The sequence below is a fragment of the Octodon degus genome, unplaced genomic scaffold, assembly GCF_000260255.1.
Source record: "Octodon degus isolate 3935 unplaced genomic scaffold, OctDeg1.0 scaffold00104, whole genome shotgun sequence".
In the NCBI taxonomy this organism is placed as follows: domain Eukaryota; kingdom Metazoa; phylum Chordata; class Mammalia; order Rodentia; family Octodontidae; genus Octodon; species Octodon degus.
Window position 1 is genome coordinate 7,088,468 of NW_004524680.1, and position 14,611 is coordinate 7,103,078.

The 14,611-nt window shown below is 42.3% G+C and overlaps 1 protein-coding gene across 3 annotated transcripts in view; it reads left to right on the plus strand.

Annotated features, from left to right (window-relative positions):
• The window catches only part of Ago2 (argonaute 2, RISC catalytic component), a 60,639-nt gene that overhangs the window by 6,257 nt on the left and 39,771 nt on the right, over nucleotides 1-14,611 (plus strand). Inside the window, exons 1-2 of one of the 3 annotated variants that reach the window (XM_023723843.1) lie at nucleotides 3,020-3,065; nucleotides 4,604-4,799. In XM_023723843.1, the coding sequence (XP_023579611.1) occupies nucleotides 4,723-4,799 (77 nt within the window). In that variant the 5' untranslated portion in view covers nucleotides 3,020-3,065; nucleotides 4,604-4,722. Of the gene's footprint in view, nucleotides 1-3,019; nucleotides 3,066-4,603; nucleotides 4,800-14,611 lie in introns of those variants that run through there. The other 2 variants (XM_004638929.2, XM_023723844.1) reach the window with 2 other exon arrangements.

Genomic DNA, 14,611 nt, shown 5'->3' on the forward strand with positions numbered 1-14,611 from the left:
TATTCTTTAGAAGCACTTAGTACTTCTTTGATTATAGTTACCACTGCATTTTTAGTTCCAAAATTATTTCCGATCTGAGTTCTTCTATACCTTTCTGCAGTTGATTCTTTACTGTCAACGCTATTATTTCTGAGATATCTGGTGTGTGATTTCCAGTTTCCACAGTGCTAGTGTCTTCTGCAGTTGTACTGGGTGGACTCGGGGCCAGAGACTGCATTTTGTTCCTTCTCTTTGTCATTTTGTATACCACTGTCTTCTGTCTAACCTTTGGTGTAGAGCTTAGATAGAGTTATTACCTTAGCACCAGGTCCGGATCTACGAAGTTCAGATTCCTCCAGGTGGGTGTTGCTTGGATCTGGTTGCTGTGCTCCACTTCTTTCTGCTGCAGACGTTAGAGTTGAACCCTTTGTGTCTCTCTGACAAGATGTTCTGCTCCTGAATCAGCTGGGTGGGTCTTGCCTCTAGCCTCTTTGCAGGGAGTTCTGCTGAAGGATTCCGTGCTGGGCCTGTGCTCTGGGTCTATTCAGGATCCTGTGGCCTCAGTCATGTCACTCACTCGCAGTACCTGCGCTCCTGGTCTATTCAGGATCCGGAGGGTCCCAGGTCATCTCTCTCTGCCGGACCTGTGCTCTGGGTCTATTCAGGATCCTGTGGCCTCAGTCGTTTCACTCACTCGCAGTACCTGCGCTCCTGGTCTATTCAGGATCCGGAGGGTCCCAGGTCATCTCACTCTGCCGGGCCTGCGCTCCGGGTCTATTCAGGATCCCGTGGCCTGGGTCATCTCACTCACTCACCGGGCCTGCACTCTGGGTCTGTTCAGGATCCTGCAGCCTCGGTCGTCTCACTCCTATTCTCTTCTTTTCTGTTATTTGTTTTTTTGGGTTTTTTTTTTTTGACAAGGTGTTTCTTTTTATTATAAACATAAAATCTAAAATGAAATAAGAATGGTCATTAAAAGGTTAATAATCTATTATTGATTTTACATATGATAATGAATAGGAAAATATACACAAAACAGATGGTATTTCAATTCAGAGATCATATATTAACTGTATATTTTAAAAAACTAATCAATTTTTGAGACAGGGTGTCACTCTGTAATGCGGGCTGGACATGAACTCACTATGTAGCCCAGGCTGGCCTCGAACACATGGCGATCCTCCTGCCTGAACCTCCTAATGCTGGGATTACAGGCATGTGCCACCATGCCTGCCTTACATTAACTATAAGTAACTACTAATTTTCAGTTATGATTCAGCAACAAGTGACACCTTGTTGAGTAATTTATCTTGTGAATTATGTTATTTGTTTTTTGATATGGAGTCTGTCTGTATGGTTTAGTCTGACCTTGAATTTGCAGACATGCATGGGTTGGACTTGAACTTTTAATCTTCATACAGGAGCTCCAAATGCTGGGATTACAAGCGTGTGCCATTGTGCCCAATGCATTGGTTCTCTTTGAGCTTCCAGTGCTGGGCAGGCGGAAACTGCCAGGGCCAGGAATGTGTGTCTGTTGTTGTGCTCTTTGTTTAGCTTGTCTTGTCTTGTCTTGTCTCAAGGAAGGATGCATCGACTAGTCATCTGGGCAGTGCTGTCTACCTCCTGCATTGTCAGGACCCAGCTGAAAAGGATCTTGTGCGGCCTTCTGAGCAAACAGTGTAAACTCAGTCTCCAGAGAGTTGGTTGACAGAAGAGATGCAGGCTGCTTGAGCGCACGATTTATCTCTGCATCCTCAGTCCCAGGCCTAGCTTCTGTGTGGACAGGGATGGTTCCCATGAGGCAAGCTATTGGTAGGATTGGGTTTAAAAATCTGTAAATAGGCAGGCATGGTGGCACACACTGGTAATCCCAGTACTTGTCAGACTGAGGCAGGGGAGTCATCACAAGTTCCAGGCCAGCAAGGGCTGAGTTCAAAGCCAGCCTGAATCTCATAGTGAGACCTTGTCTAAACAAAATAGGTTAATATGTCCCCTGCCAAGTCCTGAAGACCTTTAGCAGTGGTTTGTAACCTTTCAAGCCACAAGTTTTCCCACAGAAACAAAGTCAAAGAATGCTAAGGGATTTTTTCCTCAGTCAGAAATATAGTAAGGACAACTCATTCGTACTGTTGGGTTTTTTTTCAGGGTCTCACTATGCAGCTCAGACTCAGTGATCCTCCTGTTCTCTGCCTCCCTAGTGCTGGGATTACGGGCATGCGCCACCATGGATTACAGGCGTACTCCATCGCCAGCTCATCACGCCCCGGGGGTGAGGCCAGTATAGCATGCGGTGCCAGGGATCAAACCCTGGCCCCTGCGCTTACTTAAGCAAGCAATTAGTCCACTGAGCTATCTCACCAGCCCTACATTCTTGCTATTTTTAATAGAAGAGTTGTTTCTAGTGAAAATCAATATGATCAGATTTTATTTTTTAAAAATGATACTAGGAATCGAACCTAGGGCCTTCACACTTGGCAGCACTCTCTACCCTTTTTTATCTTGAGACAGGGTCTGGCTAAATCACTGTTTCTCAGGTAGAGCCTTAGCCTTAGCCTTCCAGAATGGTATGATTACAAGCATGTACCACCATGCCTGAGTGCAGTTTTTTAAAAAATTAGTTGTTATTAAAAAGGCATTTCATCAAAAATTGAAAGTAGTCACTTATTGAGCATGTGTTTGTTTTTCCCTAAGTCCACAGTTCAGATTCTATTCTTGTTGAGTTCCTGTGAATTTGAGTAAGTGTGAGCGATGTTTCTTGTCATTGCTTAGCACAAAGCATTTCCTGAGTGAATGAACAGTTCACATAGCAGAGAAAGAAAAGGTCATATTAAGGATTTTGGCTCCTCATCACAGACCCCTTTGCCTTGTCCCCCTTGCTGTGACACGTACTGCCTATCTCTCCATTTCTTATGAGCATGACAGAAGTGTACCTGGAGGTGACAGCCTCGGTCGGGGTCGCTCAAGGAGCCGCTGAAGTTAGCGCATGGGTGGTTAGCATTGAGAAGTGTTTTCTGAGGGAATGAGGTATACTCCATTGCAGAGAAGCTGGTGGTGAGCTGTGGCTTCCAAGACCCTAGAGTACCTAGGTATTTGAGCGCTTGTCAGAACCCAGGATGGGGGTGTGCAAGTGCTGCCAGGGCCAGGTATGGCTCAGTCTGTGTGAGCACTAATGTCAGGAATATACACATTCATTCCCGCCCCTCCGGTAGAAATAAGCTCAGAACCTTGTGCTTGTCAGACAGGTGCTGTACCACTGAGATACCTCCCCGCAGACATTCTTTCTTGACTTAGGATATCGTACATACACATCTTTCTTTATGACTTTGGTCATTGGGGATATTTTCTGGGCGATTTTGAGCACCTTCCTACACCTGTCTGAACTTCTGTTTCTTTAAATATTGATAGTTTATCAAAGGTTCTTGGGTACTTGCTGTGCTCCCTAAGATCCTAGAAAACAGCAAATAAGATGACATAGTGTAGCAGAATTACATTGGGAATGTGATACAGAGGTGGAGCTGGGTAGGAGACAGGGGAGTGCAGACCTGCTTTCTGTTGATGCCTGACATAGGCCTAGTAGGGGACAGTGCCTATAGACAGCCCTGCTGGGGACTCCCTAGGGTGTGGGATGGCATTCAGATTGTGTGTGGGCTGGGTTCTGGGGAGTCATGGAGATGTTTGAGCAGGGAGTGATAGATTCTCTGGCTGTAGGCCAATGGATAGAGGGTGTAGGGAAACAGACTCCCCCACCCAGAGCTGCTACAAAGCTCTGTGATGGGCTGTACAAGACAAGTCGGTCTTGGGCTAGGCTAGGTGAGGGTCGAAGAGAGGATGATGTCAGGAATACAAGTGTGGCAAGTTGGGCTTTGCAGGCAGAGTTTGGAGCTTGGAACAGAAATACAACTGAGGGGGCCAACCAGATAGCTCAGCGGACTAAAGCACCTGCTCAGGCAGAGTGCAGGGGCTGGGGTTTGATATCAGTATGCTGTGCCAGCCCTACCCCTGGGGCATGCTGAGACAGTGATTGAGATTCGTGGCATGCATCTGTACTACATAGTGAGACCCTGTAAACACTGTACTAAATACAGAGAGAGAGAGAGAGAGAGAGAGAGAGAGAGAGAGAGAGAGAGAGAGAGAGAGAGAGAAAAGAAATACAGCTGAGTATAGAATCAGAACTGGCCCTGAGCCTGTGGTGAGAAATCTGGGTAGTTGAGCTCAGGACTGACCTTACAGTATTCCAAGGATCACAGCAGAGCAAGGAGAGACCCCAGGAGGGAACAGTTTGAAAAAGAAGGCCATGGCAGTGTCACAGGCCACTAAGCCTCCAGAGAGTCAGCCAGAGGAAGATTCCTCAAATCACCCAGGGGCACAGTGTAGAGGTTCCTGAGCCTGGCAGTCGGGGTTCTCTGTGTTGAGGTGAATCTGTGTAAGAGTGGTGTGCGGCCCCAGTCTATCTGGCTGGGCGTGCACCTCAGTGTTCCCTGAGGATGTGTGAACAGAAGGGGAGGGAAAACCTGGGAGAGGATGAGCTTGGAAGGCTGGAGGAGTGGGAGGCCTGGTCTGAGGGGAGTGAGGACATGTCCACTCCATTGTCCCTATAACAGGCAGTATCCCTGTTGTTTTCCAGTGCTTGCGCCTCCTGCGCCACCCCCACCCCCCATCCAAGGATATGCCTTCAAGCCTCCACCGCGGCCGGACTTTGGGACCTCCGGGAGAACAATCAAACTACAGGCCAACTTCTTTGAAATGGACATCCCCAAAATTGACATCTACCACTATGAATTGGATATCAAGCCTGAAAAGTGCCCGAGGAGGGTTAACAGGTAAAGTGATCTTTCCATGGTGGCCTGCAGAAGTGCAGTGTTCTGACTTTCTCCACAAATTTTCTGTGCGTTTTTGAAAAGTCTTTGTACTAAGATGAAATTTCAGCACAGTGAACACACATCATAGATGTATAGTTTGAGGAGTATTTTGTGTTTATTTTGTTTTTTTGAGACAAGGTCTCACCATGTATTGTAGGCTGGCTTTGAACTTGCTCATGAAGCCTAGGCTGGCCTCAAACTCAGGGTGAGCCTCCTGCCTCAGCCTTCGGAATGCTGGGATTTCAGGTGTGCCCCAGAACACCTGGCAGTTTGATGAGTTTGGATTTGTATACCCACCACTTTCTCTATCAATCTCTCGGTCCTAAAGTCACACTGCATTTGATTTCTGCTATCATAGGTTATTTTCCTATTGACAGAAATGACTTACCTGTACTACTCTTTGCATTGCAGTATTATGATTATTACTTATATTTTTTTTGAAATAAGGTCTCATTATGTAGTTTAGGCTAGCCTCCAACTTCCTGTGACCCTCCTGCCTCAGCCTTACAAGTGTCTGGATTATAGCCGCACCCCCACACCCCATATTGTTTTTGCTGCAAAGGAATTTTTCATTGTATGTTTCATAATTCGCCTTTTTATCTCCCTTTTAGGCTCTTAGCGGTCTAGACTTTGTCCATTTGAAACTGGTTGCCTTTTCATTTGCTTGGATTCACGTATTATTTTTACATATTAAATACTGTATTATTTCTGGTAAAATATCAAAGTATTTTGCTAATTTTGATTTGTGGAAATTTTTACTGGGTTCTATATGCACAGTTCCATTGGCAATGGTTTTTTCCACGTGCTGTTTCTTTCATAATGGTATTTCTCATGTGCAGAACTTTTTAGCTTTGTTGAAGTCCAATTCATAAATTTTTGAAAATATCTGTTAGGTATGTCTACTTTAAGAAATCTTTGCTTATAGAAATGATGGAGATGATCGTCTGGGTATTTTGAGAAGAATTTAATTTTGGCTTGTAAGTGTAGGTCTGTAGTTATCCTGAATTGACTTGTATGTAGGGTCAGGGAAGGGTCTGTGGCAGACACTTTTTCCCCTGTTGATTTCTGGTGGCTCCCTTTAAAAGACTGATCAGTTGATTGTTCATGTATAAATTTATTTGTGGACTTGCTTCTGTTCTCTCTGCAGGCCAGTAATGCTTTGTCTTGTTACCTGTAATTTTATGGGAAGGTTTCCATCTTAGTTGAGGTCTCCAGATTTGTTCTTTACAGTTGCCTTGGTTATGCTAGATTCTTTGCTTTTCCATGTAAAATAGAATAATAAATAGAAACACCTGGCCAATTCTAAACCCCCCAAGTGCCTTGTCTTTTTCTTTTTGCGGAACTAGGGATTGAACTCAGACCCTTGCACTTGCCAGGGAAGCTCTTATTCTACTGAGCCATCTCCCCAGCCCTGCCTTGGTATTTTTAATTTTTTTTTTCTTCTTTTGGCCTTGGTATTTTTAAACTGTGATTATTTTGAATATATGTATACTGTGTTCTTTGACAGTATTGTGAATATATTGTCTTAAAATTTTTTAAAATATATGTCACTTCTGGGCTGGGGAGATGGTTCAGTGGAATAAGCGCTTCCCTGGCAAGCACAAGGGCCTGAGTTCAATCCCTGCTTCCGCAAAAAAAAAAAAAAAAAGAAAGAAAGAAAGAAAGAAAAAAAGAAAAAAAAAATGTCGCTTTTTTTTTTAGTACATGTTTCTAGTCCGTGATTGCATTTATTGTGGGGCTGTGTACATGCACACAGCATATCTTGGTTTTGCTTTTTGCCCCCTTCCCCTTTTCTAGTTCCCGCTCTTCTTCACATTTCCTCTCTTACAGTTTTATTTTCCAGGAGCACAAAGTGTAGAGCTAGTATATTTAGGATGATTTAAAATGTTTTAACTTAGATTGTGGTGATGATTGCAAACTTCCGAATATACTAGATGATTGAATTATAGATGTTTAATCAGTAGATTTTATGCATACATGAATATCTTAATAAAGACGTTAAATTATTTTCATTATTTAATACAGATGGTGTTACTTCTTTATTTCCTTTGTACTTTTTATTTTTATTTTTGCGGTATGGGGCATCCAACTCAGGACCTTGTTCATTTCCATTTTGTTACACATTTTCTTTTTTTTCCTTGCCTTAATGCAAGTATGGGATAAGAGACCCAGTATGATGCTGCATATAGGTGATGGAGTGGATCTCCCTGTTTCATTGTGCTCTTGGAGGGAAGAATTCATTCTTTCATCTTCTAAGATGTGAGACCTAGTATTGGATTTTTATGGTGATTTATGATGACTCTTGCTAGACTGAGGGAATTCTTGTCCTAATTTACTGACAGTCATCCTGAGCAGTAAGTTGAATTCTATCAAGTATTTTTTCTGTATCTGCCGAGGTCATCATGTTTTTCTTTCTTTTTTTATTTTTCTCTTTTCATGTTAAAATGGTAAGTTGTATTTATTGGGGTGTGTGTGGGTGTGTGTGTGGGTGTGTGTGTGTGTGTATTCAACTGTGTTTCTGAGAGCCGTAGGTACTATTTCTGTGTAACAGTATGCACAGTGGCTAGTGGCTAGTGTTCATAAAATTTTTGTGTCTCTGGACACATTGGTCTGTCTTTTCTTGTCAGGTTTTTATGTCAGGGTTATATAGCGTAATTGAACAAGCTGTGAGGTATTCTTTCCTCTACCTCCTGAAAAGTAAAGAGTGAAGTTTATAAAATTTCTTCCTTAACTGGTTTGCTTGTTTGTTTAAGGGGTCTCACTATGTAGCTCATACTAGCCTTGAGCCCCTTATGTAGCCCATGCTGGCCTCAAACTAATAACAATCCTCCTGCTCAGCTTCCCAAGTGCTGGGGTTATAGATACGTGCCACCATGCCCAACATTTCTCTTGTTTTGTTTTTTTCTGTTTGTTGAATTTTTTCCCCACTATTTTCCTGCTCTGATCTTTATTACTTCTTTTCCTTCTGCTCATTTTAAGTTTAAATCATTAATTTTAAACCTACATTCTTTTGTAACACATTTAAAGCAGTATGTTTCCCTCTCAGTCTGATCTCAGCTATAAACCACAAATTTTGATATACTGTATGGTATTTTAACTCTCAGTTAAGTATTTACTCATCTTCCTCATAGTTTACTTAACTATAGGTTTAATGAAATGTGCTGTCCCGTTTCTGTTTGGGCATTTTTTTTTTTTGTTGTTGTTTTGTTTTGTTCCTCGAATGCCTTCAGGGCACTTTTGGCCAGCAGGAGAGTTGTGAGGTTCGAACTCCAGCAACCTGAGGCTGACAGCTTTGTGGAAGCAGCCACTTAAAGGCCTGAGCTAGGGCCAGGCCCCCTGTTTGGGCATTTTTTAAATTAAACAATTCTCTTTGACATTGATTTAATTCTTAATATTCTTAAGATTTCCACCTTTTGAAACTTACTGGGGCTTGAGTTCTAGCTCGGCGTGTGGTTTTTCTTGGTAAACATCACATGTGTACAGAAGGTTGTCTGTTCCAGAGTTGTGGAGCCTGGAGGTGTGTGACTGTTAGGGTAGGTGGTAGAAACACATCCAGTTTTTTACAGTTTTAACATTTTTGGGGTCCACATGCCTGATCACAGCACTTGGGAGACTGAGGCAGGAGGATCATCAGGAGATTTGCCTAGCCTGGGCCATGTATGGAACTCAATGTCAGACTGGACTATATAGTGAGATCCTGCCTCAGAAAAACTAAATAAATAATTACATACACAATAAAATTTTTTTTTGCTCCAAATATAATGTAGGTTCACTTATCTCTTCTCAACCTCCCCAGTGCTGGAATTAACAGCTGTGTGCTACCACACCTGGTTTTGGTGGCCGGCACAACATGCAGTACCAGGGATCAAACTCTGCTCCTTGCACTTGCCAGGCAGGCACTTTGACTGCCAAGCTCCCTTCCCAGCCCTACCTCTCTTGAGTATCTTCTGGTTGTGCATTTTGTCCATTTTGGAGGGTTTTGGCAGCATACTTAAAAAAACATTTTTTTTATTGTTTAATTTTTAGTACATGCCTGCAGTATATAGCAGTTTCATGTGTATTATGTTCATTGTGGGGAGTTGCTGCATGTATGCAATGCATCTTAATTCTTTTTATGTCCTCTTCCCACCCCTGTCAGGTTTTGCCTTTTTTGAGATTTGTTAATAAGCATATACATCTGTAATTCTTTTAATGACAAATTAACCCTGTTGTTATTATTAGGAAATGTTCCTCATTTTGTTCTGTTTTTTTTAGACAAGGTCTTGCTATGTAGTTCAGTCCGGCCTTGACCTTACTGTGTAACCCAGGACAATTTTCACGTCTCAACCTTTCAAGTGCTGCTGTTACAGATGTGCACCACCATGCCCTCTGATAATGCTTATTTAAAAGAGGTTTCCTTTGATTACTAATGTATTCTCCTGACCTGTCTTATCCTTGTTTTATATATGTTTTCCTGTGCTTGTACTTTTCACCTACATGTATATATCTGTATTTCCAGTGCATCTTGTAAAAACATAGTACTGTGGGGTCTTGCTCTTCCCCCCCCAATTTCTGCATTTTTAGTGGAGTGTTCTGTTCAGTCCACTTAAAGTACATGATTATCCAGTTTCCGTGTAAGGCTATCATCTTGCCATTTAAAAAGTTTTGTATTTCTTGGAGGAATGCTGGGGACTGAACCCCACGTGAGCATGCTAAGCCGGCGCCCCATCCTGCTGTGTCTCCCTCCCTCGGTACCTGTTTCCTTTCCTTTACTTTTTTTGTCTTTTTGAAATAGGGTCTCACTATGCAGCTCAGGCTGGCCTTGAGCTCACTTTGTAGCCCAGGCTGGTCTCTAACTGGCAACGTTCCTCTTGCCCAGCCTCCTAGTGCTGAGATTACAGGTGTGCACCACCATGAGTGACTGTACCTATTTTCTTGTTTCTATTTTTTTTTTTTTTTTGGAGTCATCATTTTTTCTAAACTGAAATTTGTATTCCCACGGTTTAGGAAACGGAAGTTCAAATCAAGGTGCCCAAAGGTGGTTTTTAGGGAGACTTCTGTCCTTGGCTTGCTGATCCTTGGTGGCCCTCATCCCTGACATCTGGCAAATTATTTATTTATTCATTTTTGTGTACTTGGTACAGGATCTCACTTCACAGCTCAGATTCATAGTGATCCTCCTCTTGTCAGCCTCCCCACCACTTTGGGATTACAGGAGTGTGCCACCATGCATGGCCTTGGTGGCCAGCCCAGCATGCCTGGGGTGGGACTGGCACGACATGTGGTGCTGGGGATCGAACCCCAGTCCCTGTGCTCGTCTAAGCAGGCGCTTAGTGAGCTGAGCTATCTTACCTGCCGTGGCAAATGCCTTTTAGTATTGTTTCCTGTGTTGACTTCTAACTTTATCTTTTTTTGCTTTAGATGTCAGGTGTTGTTGTTGTTGTTTTTCCTTTTTTAACTTATCACAGTCTACTTGGCTTTAATATTATAAAATTACAAGAATAAAATGATAGCATAATTCCATTTTCCCTGTCCTCCTTACACTTATTATATATTTTGCTTGTACATATGTCACATGCTCCACAGAACGATACTGCTATTGTTAATCAATGAAGAAAAGAAAGCTATTGTATTTACATGTGCCTTAGCCATGTCAGATAGTCATCCTTTCTTCCCGTCGGCCAGTGTATTTCATCTGGCACTATTTCCCTACAGCCTGGAGAGACCTTTCTTTTTGTGTAAATGGCCATGATCAGTTCTGCCATGATTTTTAATTTTTTTTTTTTTTTTTTGGTATGGGGGGCCAAACTCAGGAACTTGTGCTTGCCAGGCAGGTGCATATGCTGCTGAACTATCTCCCCAGCCCTTTGTCATGATTTTTTAAAAAAGTACTCGAATGTGTTTATTTCATCCTCATTTTAAAAACTGTTTTAGTTGTTACAAGGAAGTTTTTCCCTCATGGTGTTAGCCAGGGCATTGTGCATGCTAGACAAGCGCAGTACCACTAAGCTATATCACTCAGTCTAGAGATAAAATTCTGATTGGCACAGTTTTTCCCAGTATCTTGTTAATGTCATATTTCTTTTTCACAGCTGATTAACAGGACAGTTTTGATAGTCAATACACTGTACATTGTTATCTTCTTAGTGGTTATCCATAGTACAAGAAGCAGACAGGATATTCTGTCCAAACACTGTTAGTACACCTCTTTCTTTTCATTGAATTAAGCGAAAGTAGCTGTAAATTTATCCTATTTTGTATATATAAATACAAAATGATCTTTCCTTTGTATCCTTTTTTTTTTTTTTTTTTTGTCCTGTCAGAGGTGAATATTCTATTGGCATCTAAATACTATAGGTGTTTGAATTCAACTAAACAATCTAACACTGTCTAGCAGTCTATAATATTAGTGGGTTATCCTCAGAAGTTACTGACTTGAGCCTTTTACAGCTCATCGCATTAATATGGATTTACTTTATATACCTCATTTTTATACTTTTCTGCTGGAACATCCTATTTTTGGAGGGAGGCACTGTGGATTAAACTCTGAGCCTTGCACATGTTGGGCAGGTGCTCTTCCTCTAAGCTACTGCCTTAGCCATCATTGCATTCTTTTAGCTGCCATGGTTTCTGATGAAATGTCAGTCGGAATTCTTACAATAGTTTCCCTGTATGTAAATTTGTGGAGGTTTTGTTTGTGATGGTCCTGGGGAGTGAATCCAGTCCTGTTGCATTGAACTACACCCCTCGCCCTTTTTATATTTTATGTTGAGACAGTATCTCACTGAATTGCTCTTGAATTTGTAATCCTCCTTCTGCAGTCCCCTAAACTACTGGGATTACAGGTGTGTACAAATATGCCCAGTTTTCTTCTTTAAAAAAAGTTTTTTTCCTTCTTTGGACTGGGGGTTTAGTCCAGTGGTGCAGCATGAGGTCCTGGGTTTGATTTTGTTAGCAAAAGAGAAAAGCAGGGGCAGAGAGAATAGGTAAAATTTTATTTTCATGCTATTTGTGGTGTGCCCAAGGGTACCTTATATTTTCTCCTTCTTGGGATTTGTTGTTGCTGTTCATAAAAAGTTAAAGAGAGAGAGAAGAAGGCAAAAATGGACACAAAGCTTTTGTAAATGGGGAGGAGAGAAAGGATTGAAGGAAGGATAGGGGAATGGAAAAATAATAAAAAATATATAATTTGAAAAAACCCACACAAATATTTCTCCAGATCTTTTCTTTTTCTCCTGTCCTATTTTCTCATCCTCTCATGCATGTATGTTACGCCATTTGATACTGACTTCAAGTCAGTGAGGTTATGATTTGAAAAATCAAAATTGTCTCCCTTCTTTTAGTTGGATAATGGTCCTCAAGATAACTTTGACCGCCTTCTGTAGTGTTCATTCTGCTCTTGAACTTTAGAGTTTGCCACTCAGATATTATACTTCTGAGTTCTAGATTTTGCATTTGGTTCTTTCTCATAATGTACATTCTAATGATATTCCTCATCTGGTTACTGATTTTTTTTTTCTCAATGACCTTGAATGTGTTTATGTCTATAACATTTATTATAACACATGTTTGCTGGATACAGTTTATCGGTTTCTTGTGTTGCTTGACGTTTCCTCAGATTACCTGTCACATTTTCTGGCATGGTCACACACACATACACTGAATGTTGTTTGCTAAGTGTCCTTCACAGTGTATTGAGAAGGCTATTTGTTATCTCCTCTGGAGCCCTGTCCTACAGATTCTTGCCTCTTCTGTGGCTCTAGATTCTCGTTCCTCTCCTTGCTGAACAGACTGAAGTACTGCAGGGTAATGGGGCTTAACTCATGAGGTGTATTTCCCTCCTTAACTACCATCCTAGGCTTCCTATTAATGTCAAAAACAGCTGGCTCTTATTTTCTCCTCTATTGTAGATGTTTAGGGTAGGAAGGTTAGTTCCAAAACCAGTTGTAGTGTGGGCTGCAAAACTGTGGCATGATTGTCGTGTGTATGTTTGGTATATTAGGGGATAAAAGATTCTTGGTTGCAATGCTTTTTCCTTATTACAATCTTTGTAATGGGGGGACATGGGGAGGTTCTGAAGACTTGGTTCCTTTACCTGTAAAACTGAGTAGATTCAAAATGTCCAGAGAGGGCCAGGAAGATAGTTCAACAGCATAAGTACCTGCCTGGCAAGGGCAAGGTTCTGAGTTTGATCCCTGGTTAAAAAAAAAAAAAAACAGTTCAGAGCACTTTGAGAGTTTTGTGAGGCCATTTAAATTTGTGCTCCTTCAAAACTGAGTCTGTGAACAGACATGGTGGGCATGTCTGATGACACAGTCAGTTCACTGAAGATCTTTCTTTATCTCCCATTTTGCCATAGGCTTTCTACTCCTCATACTTGGGCTTGTTGGTTTATTTTTAGTTTCTCTGGATGGAAATCTGTATTACTTCTTGGATATGCTTTTGGATCTGTCATGAAGGCAGGAAAAGGCTTGCATGAATTGGGGGCCTTGCCCAGATACTGTGACTCCCTATTTTCTAGAATTAGATGAAATTCTGATGCTGTGTGTCTGGCACCAGTGGAAGGAAGACTGATGATGTTTAGCAAATGACCTTTACAGCTGTCACCATCTCTGTTGTCATTAGACCTATAAAGTTTGAAGTTACCACCTAGAAACTACCTCGGGGCCACCCAGATAGCTCAGCAGACTGAAGTGCCTGCTTAGGCAGAGCTCAGCAGCTGGGGTTCAGTTCCCAGTGTGCTGTGCTAGCCCCACTCCCAGGGCACACTGAGACAGTGATTGAGACTGGGCATGGTGGTGCATGCTGAAAACAGGAGAATCTCTATGAGTCCCATCTACATAGTAAGACCCTGTAGACCCTCTACTAAATACATGAGGGAAAAGAAGAAAAGAAAAGAAAAGAAAAGAGCAAGCGAGCGAGCGAGCGAGCGAGCGAGCCTCCAGTCTTGAGGCAGCAAGCAGCAGAGGTGGAGCTACCTCTCTTGGTGACGGCCAGCCCCATAGGCTTTGAGACATTCTTTGTTGCCTCATTAAATGAGTGAAGCTTTAGGATTCTTCTATTAAGCTGCAACCTGAAAATTATACTTTTTCAAAGCAGTATAGAAAATGCTGTAGTAAACCCAGTGCTGGCACCTCAGCCCCATCCCTCCTCCTGCTGCTGACTAGCGTCCCCTGGATGCAGCTGCTGCCTCTTGTGAGGAGGCGTCTGATCAGGGTCCCCAGTGCTGCCACCTGACAGGTGGGATCTGTGGGAAGGGAAGCAGCAAAGTTCTGAATTCTTGCTGTGCCTGTGCCCAGACACAAGTTGTCTGGTGTCCACTTCCATCAGGGATCTCTCTTTTTCTCCTGGGGCACTATAGTCTCTGAAATGAAAGATGGTTTTCCCGAAACTGTGTGCCATGCACTGGCAGACAGGCCTTGTGAGGGGCGTAGGAAATTACCATTGTCTCTGTTTTACCTGTTGCAGTGGTCATGTGCCTGCAGTTTCCCATGACCGCTCACTAGCCACTTAAGTGTTGAGTCTGGGCCAGTGGTGGTGAATCTATGGCAAGTGTGCCACAGGGATAATCCTGTTCTGTTGGCATATAAGCCAAGGTGCCCCAGCAGCTGAGCATCACATAACAGTTGTTTTTTCTAAACTAAAACCTCAGTATTCAGGTTTAATGGCATCATTGACACTTTGTGATAAGTAGGTTTTTGGTTATCATTTGAGTAGACCATCTCTAAAAGATTTGCCACCACTGGTCTGGGCTTTTAAATTTTTATTTTATTTATTTATTTATTTGTGTGTGT